This window comes from Anarrhichthys ocellatus, unplaced genomic scaffold (genome assembly GCF_004355925.1).
Source record: "Anarrhichthys ocellatus isolate YVR2014 unplaced genomic scaffold, GSC_Weel_1.0 scaffold17, whole genome shotgun sequence".
Lineage (NCBI taxonomy): Eukaryota > Metazoa > Chordata > Actinopteri > Perciformes > Anarhichadidae > Anarrhichthys > Anarrhichthys ocellatus.
In genome coordinates, this window is record NW_022280047.1 from 6,427,834 (window position 1) to 6,437,726 (window position 9,893).

At 40.8% G+C, this 9,893-nt stretch overlaps 1 protein-coding gene across 1 annotated transcript in view; it reads right to left on the minus strand.

Annotated features, from left to right (window-relative positions):
* Positions 1 to 8: 8 nt before the first annotated feature.
* Positions 9 to 9,893, minus strand: part of pcsk5b (proprotein convertase subtilisin/kexin type 5b) — a 49,385-nt gene continuing 39,500 nt past the window's right edge. Inside the window, exons 14-19 of the mRNA XM_031856686.1 lie at positions 7,739 to 7,932; positions 6,568 to 6,652; positions 4,529 to 4,632; positions 4,287 to 4,425; positions 2,507 to 2,622; positions 9 to 959 (exon numbers count right to left, since the gene is read on the minus strand). Of these exons, the coding sequence (XP_031712546.1) occupies positions 844 to 959; positions 2,507 to 2,622; positions 4,287 to 4,425; positions 4,529 to 4,632; positions 6,568 to 6,652; positions 7,739 to 7,932 (754 nt within the window). The 3' untranslated portion in view covers positions 9 to 843. The remainder of the gene's footprint in view (positions 960 to 2,506; positions 2,623 to 4,286; positions 4,426 to 4,528; positions 4,633 to 6,567; positions 6,653 to 7,738; positions 7,933 to 9,893) is intronic.

A 9,893-nucleotide genomic window follows, 5' to 3' on the forward strand; every position in this document is an offset into this window, starting at 1 on the left:
CACACACACACACACACACACACACACACACACACACACACACACACTATTCAGGGCAGGTTTATGTTTTTCAATAAATGAAATTAGGTAATTTTGGTTAGTAACGTGCATCAGTCTTGAAATACGGTGACACTGTAGTATCTAACTTTAAGTGGTGGTTGATTTATGTGTCTGAGTTCATGTTTAGTAGTCTATGTGTGTGGTACATATGTTTCTTTGTGTGTATGTGAGTGTGTGAATTTGTCTTCCATCTACACAGCCAAAGTCAGCCCAGACAGACATCATTTTCACATTACTGAGTGAGCTTCTTTTTTTTTCTTTGACGTATATTTACAGGCAGAAAAACCAGGGCCTTTCCTACTGTATATTCACTTTCCATCTGTTTATCGTTAACACTGGAAAGAGAGGAGGAAGAGGAGCCAAAATAAAAATGCACACAGACGTATTCAGAGATTCACAGGCTGAGTGGCTCCTGTTTTAAACTATGCTTCCTACACTGGCAAAAAAAAAGAAGAAGGTTCAATTATTTTGGCATCGATGCTTTGGTCACAAAATACCGACACTTTTATTCTTTTGTTTGTTTTCATTTGCTTGTTTGTTCTTGAAATAAGTCCCAGTCATTTTACACCCTGACCACATGTGTGTGTCCCAGTACAGAAAAAAAGGTAGGTTTGTTGTAGTCCTGTCATCGCACCTCTGATGCAGTCCCTTTAAGAGGCACAGATTCTCTTATAAATTATGTGACTGTGAATGAGTGGGCAGGGGGGGGTTGAGAAGGAGGGGTGCCCCCTGTGCCCCCACATCCCCCCCCGCACTCCCTTTACGCCCATCAAGTACGTCCTGTCAACCCTTTTGCGAGCACGTTCTGCAGCACAGTTGCTGCAGCACTTTCCTCTGGCAAAGATTGTTCTTTTTAACGAGCACGCAGAAACTGCCTTCCGCCCAAGATTCTTCATTTGCTTTCCACAGACCAGGAAGAAGAGATGTAAGGGGAGTTTGGAAGGAGGGGAGGAGGGGGAACATGCACATACACATATAAATGCATGTGGAAACACACACAGGGCAGAACCATTAAAAATGATTGAATGGCAGGTAGAGCAGTGTGATTGGTCAGGAGAGGGTTCAGGTGACAGGAAGAGTTTTTTGATCCAATCACAGGTGATGTTCATCAAGGTGGAAAATGATTGTTGTCCAGTGGAGAGATTGGATCCACGTCGGGAGAGAAGAAAAAATAAATAAAATAAAAACAGAGAGAGAGAGAGAGAGAGAGAAAACAAACGTCACACAATTAGCAATTTGAAGATTTTCGAAATTCACAACTTGGTGTATTGAAAAAAAAAAGTAAAGTGGACCACCAGTCTGCAAAAACTGTAAGCCAATTATTTCATTTATCAACAGCATTTAAACGTACCAGCCACTTTTGAGCTTTGGTTTAGGAAGGTTTGAAACAGACTGAGTGTGCACTTTAAGTAAAGTACTCATCATCAACAGAAAGGTCTCACAGTAAACACATTATCCTCAGAGCTTCATCTCATCAAAGGCTGGAAGACTTTTTGGCCATGGGTTCATTTTAACTAGAAGATCATGGCTAGACCAGCAACTCACACACTGCTGTCGAAGCCTCATAATCAGACCATCACCTCAGCCAGTTAGTGAGAAATGGGAATATTTACACTACAAGAATCGTAAGCCAAAGGAAAAGAAAATACCATAAAGGAAAGACTAGACCATAAAGTACAGCAATGAAATAAAGAAAATGCAAGCAAAGAGCAAGTCAAAATCAGAAAATGATTGTAGATGAGCAGATTATATGGAACACGGAGGGTTAGGGTGTATGTACAGATGGTTCAAGAAACCTTTCAGACAAAGCAGTGTCACAAAGTACGGACAACCAAGAACAGAGTGAGTTTACATTACAAAAACAAAAGTGAGTGAGCGAGCTTGTAGTGCCAGAGAGATATTATATTAGTAATATGTAAAACATGAATGAGACCTTTAGATAAAGCACAAAAGGCAAAAGCAAGGACAGACTGCCCTCCTGCTTTCAGGCAGTCTGATTCAAGAAGTTAGTACCAAGCAAACAAATTATAAATAAGGTCATTGGTAAATCCTTAGCTTTTACTTAATAGAGTTTCATATCCTGTGGGACATACTAATTGAATTAATCTTGGAACGCAAAAGAGTCTGAGGGAGAGTTGAGATGTACATGTGCACCTCTGAGGCCTTTGGCTCTTTGATTGGCTGGGATTGTTTAGACCACAATATATGTACTTATGCAATTATTCTGTAAAACACTGTTGTGAAGCCAATTGCACTGTAAAGTATTTTTTCTGCTGTGAATCTGTCCAAATCAATGCTCTTGCTGGTTTAAGCCTTTTCAGAGTTTTCACTCTGGACCATACTAGTATGCTTTATGACTAAACGCTGCCTGCGAGAGGCAACGCAAGAAGTATGAAATAAACACATTGAGGCCATCTTGCAGATAAAAAAAAGCTGTCAAACTCACCATCTTTGCAGATGGTGCTGACCACACAGGCTCCTGCCTCCAGATTGTAACCACTGACACAGCTGCTGCAGTTCCGCTCACCGGGCCCCGAGCACTCGTAGCAGCTATGGTCACACCTGTCGATGGGTGTATAAAGATTTAGATACCAGTCTATGCGGCACAGTACATGCTCACATACATCCATCTTTCACTAGTTTTCGCCCGTATAGTGATTTATTTCCAATTTGCTGCTCTCTAATATACACTCAAACCCCTGAACTACAATGAAACTGAGTGACGCAGAATCCAATAACAAAGCCGAAAATCTAATCAAAACACCTTGTTGCAGTATTAGACGTCTTATTTTAGACGTGCGAGCTAGCATTACATACAGTTTTATCCGATTTTGTGTAAATATCAACTGCAAAGCCATTTGTGTCAGTCGACATTAAAACATGTATGATTGTTCCTGCATATATTATGTCATGGTGTGCATCATAAACTGTAGAAATGTGTGAACACAACGAGAGACAAAAGAGCAGACCTACCAAAAAAAATAAAATCCACAGGACAGGGAACATTTTTATGCATGTATTTGCATTTATGTAATCAACTTTAACACAAAACTTAATACTATCTGCTTAAACAAATGTATGGATTTCATTTATACGCTGTAGTTCATTGCTTTGGCCCTTTCAGTGTGTGTTGGTGAGCAGTGTTTGCAAAGAATCGGAAGGTCTAAACAAGTGAACAGAGACTTGATAGAAAAATATCGTAAACACAGTTATCACATTTAGTGGTGTGAATATGGGGCAACATTTATTAGGAAATCATCTGACTAGGAGATGACAGAGAATTAGGAAATCAAGTAAGGTACAAAGTCAAGGTGGGAGAAAGACAAATCAAGAAGGCAAGTTAACATCAAGGAATGATAAAAAAGCAGACAAGATATCCGAGTTTGACTGTGGGTCTGATAGAAGGCAAGGAAGTCAGCAAACAGTCAGCAAATATATCATCAATATCATCAAATCATATAAGTTGCAACAGTGAAACTGTGTTCACACTACGAGCAACAAAAGCAACAAAACGGCCAAGCGCGGCCAGCTACATTGTTGGCGAGTAGCTGTTGAAGCGTTACCTTCACCTCTTGTTGAGGTAGTTACGCTGCTAAATAGCACTGGGAACTGGCTAACAGCATTTTTTGGGGACAGAATAGGACAGGGTGAGACAAAAACATATGCTTGGTTGATTTTGGTTGATTTACTTTTTTAAATAATGTCTGATGAAATGAATTTGAACACTTTCTGTCCAAGTGCTTGTGGATGCATTCTGTTCTGTTCTGAAAAATATCGTAAATTCTAAGGGAAAACATTTATATGGCTTTCTGATTTCTGACTGCGTGCCTTCACGTCGGCTAAAAATTGAGTGGAGCTGCTGGACATAGTTGCAATGGCTAATTAATGGTGGAGGAAATAACCAAAGATAGAATATTTCTTCACTTTAAATTAGTCAGCAGCAGATTATATGGATCCTACTGTAACATTATTTCCACACAGGATTCAGATTTAAACATAGAACGTAAACTAAATCAGTCAGTTATTTATTAAAACATGTTAATACATGTTTCAAAAATATGTCCCTGTGCATGGCACTGCAGAGAGAACAAGTAGTGCAAGAAAAAGTTAGGAACTTTGCACTTCGCTGGCTAAAGCGCTTCATTTTCTTGTTTTTAAAATCTTTGTAGACTGGACAGCCACAAGTTCACGGTGGTGAAGAGGTGTTGGCAGGTGTGCTGACTCACTTCTTACAGGACCTCTGCACCTGCCCGTTGTCTGAGGTCTGCTCTGACAGGTAGTAGCCAGTGCTGCACGTTAGCACACACCGCCAGTCCTCAAGTAAGTAGCCATCTGCACACTTTGAGCAAGCCTCTATACCTGTGCCTGAAAAACACAGACACACATTTCAGGTGTATTGTTAGGATATTACAGAGACACGCTGACACACATAATAAAGGTCATTCTAATCAATCGTATGACTTCCTACCTGCGCAGGTGGCACAGGCCCGATGACAGGGCTCACAATTCCGTCTGTGGCCATTGTAATAAGTCCCCGGGTCACAGGTCATCTGACACTTGTTTCCTTGAAGACTAGGAAGAGAAAAAGAAAAAAAACACAAACACTCATACCTTTATAGTGAATACCAGGAAAATAATAAACATAAAATCCATTCAGGTGGTAGCACAAGTGAGTTTCAGAAAAGTAAAATGTGTGAAAGCAACTCTCATATCCAAACTGTTTGCTGAAAATGAGTTAAAGTTTGCCTGTTAAAAGCCATCTGTTATAGAGCAACTTTCTTTAAAAGTTTCTTACTGGGCAAATATTTAGGAAGAATTAGAAGTAAAAAAAACTCCAGCACCGGTGATATCATTATGGGTGTACACATTAGCTGCTGGCCCAGTCCACTATTTCACAGATGAACAGGAATATTTAATTTTCTAGATTCAACTGTAATCAAAGGGAATTTGTTGTTTTGAATAAATATCATACAAGAGATTTTTCCAGATGCCAGATACAGGGATAGAAGTCAATTAGGAAGTAGGTTCACAGGTTATAAAGTCAGTTATAAACTGAGGACAGGTTGGTGAGCTTGCCGCAGTAAACTGAAAAACAGCTGGTCTGTGTTAACGTTTCCCAGAAACGATCTCGTCTGGTCCTCTCTTTCTCCTCGTCTCCTAACCGACCATGAATGGTGTACTGAATGGGAGACTGTTGGGAGTGTGTGTGCGTGTGCGTGTGTGAGCATGTGTCTTACTGTAGTCTCGCTGGCATTCAGAGGAAATTATGGCTTACTAGTGTCCCCACCTCCACCTCTGGCTACACTGAACACTTAAAGCTGGGTTCAAGACCGCAACATTTTTTAAGTGCTTCACAAGTGTTTCCTTCATGACCTATCAGGAATTTGAGCACTTTGAAATGCCCAATCCTTTGTCAGGTCAAGCGTAGTTGGGGTTGTTTGAAGCTGTGGAAGTGGCCAGAAAATGAACTGCAACATGTCTGCATAAATAACTAAATTGCTTAGATCAGAGTGAAGACCACAACCCAAAATAGACAACAGCTCCACTTCTTGTGGGTCTCCGCATTACATGAGTGTATGTGGGCTTTAATAAACTTGGGTCACAGGATGAAACTCTGGTTACTCAGTTTGTGTCCTAAGAGGAGAACAGTTGGGAAGCCCTGATTTCATTGGTTCATGCTGCAAATTCAAACCACAGCGAAACACAATGTGCTGGACTAAATTAGCTACACTGTCGGGTATTCCTGCAGCGTCGGAGTGGATGAACACAAAAGGCTTTTATCCTGAAACCACAATACTGACATTGAAGCCAAATGAATGCAAAAAGACAAAACCTGAGCTATTTATACTAGTACAACAGAGGACTGACTGTAATGGTAGATCTTCATATGAACAAGCTGTGATTAATACCAGCAGGTTTCATAGCAGATTATATTGATTGTTAAAGGCTTTTCCAAGCACAGAGCCCCATAGTCACATAGACACCATGTTGCTAATATCTTTTTATGTAATTTACTAAAAATGTGTTTAGATGAGCTGCAACTGAAACCACACTGTTCATACTTATGGGGAACATTGAGGGCAGCTGTAGCTCAGGGAGTTCGATCCCCGGCTCCACATGCCGTCCTTCCTGGGGCAAGACACTGAATCCCAAGTTGCTCCCCATTGTTAGGCCAGCAACTTGCACATTAACTCGCTGTCATCATGAGAAACAAATTGCGAGTGTTTTGGATAAAAGCATTTTGTAATTGCTTGAAGGTGGGCCAAAAAGTCTGCCGTCATTGGGAGTGGTGAAATGTGAAACAAATCCTTCAATCTGGTTCTGCGGCAGTTAAGAGGAAAAGCAATCATTTTGTTGTGGTTGCAGCATTTCTAACTATACCATTACAATCGAAACACTGCAGGTTATAAGGTGTATATTCACATGTTTTGCAGCAACAGACAAAGCAAGACGGAAATCACTTCCTGTGAAATGATCAATGATCAATCTGCATGACTCCCAGTTTACCTCATCCCAGGTTTACATTCTGTGCAGATGTTGGAGGTGGTGCACTTCTTACAGTTCTCTGGACATCTCCGGCAAATGTTGGAATCTGAAAGACACCAGGTGAGCCGGTCACACCATGGCTAATAGGAACCAGAAGTCTGGCTACATTTAAAATGAAGAAAGGGAGCAGAGGAAGAAGACAATAATGAAGAGGAAGATAATGGGTGAAGTGAATGATGAAGACAAGTGAGAACGGGAGAGAGAATAAGTAGAAGAAGGTGAAGATGAACAAAACAGGAGGACAGACGGCAGGGGGAAGAGCAGAGATGTCAAAAGGCTAAAGCTGCTGGGATGAAAAAGAGGATTGTGTGTTGGTGAGGGAGGATAGGAATGTAGATGAATATTTCAAAAGGAAGACTAAAGGCAATGACACACTTTATCACAATGCACATGAACAACTCTGCTGTCAACAGCGACGAGGATTGCGAAAAACATTCATGAATAATATGTTTTACCATTATGGGAAACCACAGAGTAGACTATGACTATTAATGAAAACTGATATTTCTACATTTCCAATAAACCTTGCTCATGTACACAGCCATTACGGTTCTGTTTGGGAAGTCATGTGGTCAGAAGTGAGGGGGAGGAAACAGAGTAAGTGAGGATTGTTGGTGAGATTTTCAGGAATCTGAAAATCATTACAGGGTGGAGGAGGTATATGGACAGGTCACACACACATTTCCATTAAAATAACTTTTACACGTTTACATTGCCTTTCAAGAGAACTGGGGTCAATCAAAAGAAAATGAATTAGTGACGTTAATGATCAATTATTTGTTATTTAAGAAATGCAAAGAATTTGGTAGTTCTAGCTTCTCAACTGTGAATATGTTCTGCTTTTTGATTTTAGACAGTGTCAGTTACACAAAACTGCAAATTTGAAGACACCACTTTTGGCTCTAACAAATTGTAATTGGCATTTTAATATTGTTTTAACATCGTATACACTGAAACAGATGCAAAAGAGAAAACAATTTTGAAGTCTGATTGCAAATCCCCAAGGTGGGACTAAGGAACAATGAAAAAGTTCTGAAACACGTCCTTGACTGCAGGTTGTGCCATCATGTGTGCACTCATTACTTTAGAGTTTGTACATTGCAGAGTCCGTTTGGCCACCGGTGAAACGTACCATGGTCGAGGTAGAAGCCGTCGCCACAGTTGGCGCCACACGTGTTGGAGCCCTCATTGAGGTGGAAACCAGTCCTGCATGTGGTGCACTGGTCGCTACGGCTACCAACGCAGGTCTCACACAACGAGGAGCACTTCTTGCAGCGCTTCCTATCATCACGGAAAAAGCCACTGGGGCACTCCGACACACACATCCTGGAGAGAGGTGATTTAAGGGAGAGAAGGGAGGACGGCAGGGTGAAAGAGCGTCACAAAAAGGCAAAAGTGGAACAGAAAGAAGGGACAGTTTGTATTTCTTGCAGACATATTCTGGTTGTATGTAGTTTATGCTGACTTTACAATGAGATAAAGAGTCCAAATTGACGTCATTGTTCCTTGATTAACACACAGCATCATTATAATGTTAACGGGCTCGAAATGTAAAGCATATGTCTGACAGAAAACATGCCTCTTATGTAAGGATATTATGGGAAACATATATCATGTGCACTTATAAATATAAGTTGAGAAAAATATAGTTTTAAAGGAGTAAAGCAGAATATTTTTTTTGTAAACTTCTTTTTCATGTATAAATGGAGTTTGGACAAACTGAAGTAGAGGGACCAAGTGTGTGCGTGCGGGTGCTATATGGTGAACAGGTGTAACATCTGTTGAATAACTTCACAGCCCTCTGTCACCCCCTCATTTCACCCTGAGGCTCCCTTCCTAAAAGGTGAAAAACATCTCCAAAATCCTCAAGAGCACAAAACACACACACACACACACACACACACACACGTACGCACTCCTTAAGCCTTCGTCACACACTACAGAGTTGTCTGCCAGGAAACACACATTGCATGTGTGAAACACATAATCCACAAGTGCACGTATACACTGCCATGTGTTTGTCCTCCAGCTTCAATGAAATGGTTTTTTAACCGATAAAGATTGTACAAACACTATAATGAACCGTCTACACCAAGGATACCACTAAATGTGAGAAACACTTTCCTGACCACAATGTCAGATCTGAGTGAGTTCTTGAAATTGTATAGACAGGAAAACGTGGTAAAAGAAATTTAAAAGAACATTTCAAGGTTATTTTTGTCCATCATTCCCATCAGCTATGATTATGTTTCAGTCACCAAAGGCATCACGAAGACTTGAGGACGTAGCAACATTTGCTTAAACAGGGCAAGAAACACATGGGTTGAAAAATCACTATTGGTGGAGGTGAAACCAAACGTGAGCACATCCCAAAATGTTGGTTACCTTTCATGCCGATAAAGGAAATTGATATATTTTGAAATTCAGCTAATTGACAAATGCATGAGACTGATTCATACGCAGTTACAGTGCTTTTGATCAGAACAGATCAGGACTGTGGCTACCGCTGAGGACAAAGAGGGTCATGTCCTCAGTATGTGTTTCTTGCATCGTGTCATTTACATTTCATAATTTAAAGTTATACATGGTGAGTTTTTAGAATGTTTTAAATTTTACGAAAAATGATCAATTACATTATTGAATAAATACAAAACTAAATTTCCCAACTCAATGTAGTCCCGGTGAAGTAACGCTCTTGAAAACACCCTTCATCATGTAGAGAAACTCTTTGACAGACTAGTAGACTTACAATTGGAATATTTCCAAAATTCTGCCGACGAGCCTGTGTACAATACAATGCACACATACGCATAGAAGTGCAAAACCCCTACAAAGTTTCAAAGACCCACACACCTTTTGGTTGGTCTAGACTCGAGACCATCAAACACATATATAGGGATGTAATTATCTGAACATTAAACAACACCACCATTCCTCCTCCTTCCTCCTACCACTCCCCCAATCTTCATTCATCAATTGCTCCCTGTGGTGGCACAAAAAGGGCAGCACACCTCTAAAGTGGGCTAATGATAAGGCAGCGCCTAAGCTGGCACATTCTCATGCACCTGCATCGGGTTGCCTTTTATTAGTGCAGAGACCCGCCGACACAAAGGCAATTAGAACAGACTTTGATCCTAATGGGATCCTAAGGGCACACACAAATGTTCACACACACACACACACACACGTTCACACACACACACACACACACGTTCACCCACGTTCACACACACGTTCACCCACATTCACACACACGTTCACCCACATTCACACACACGTTCACCCAC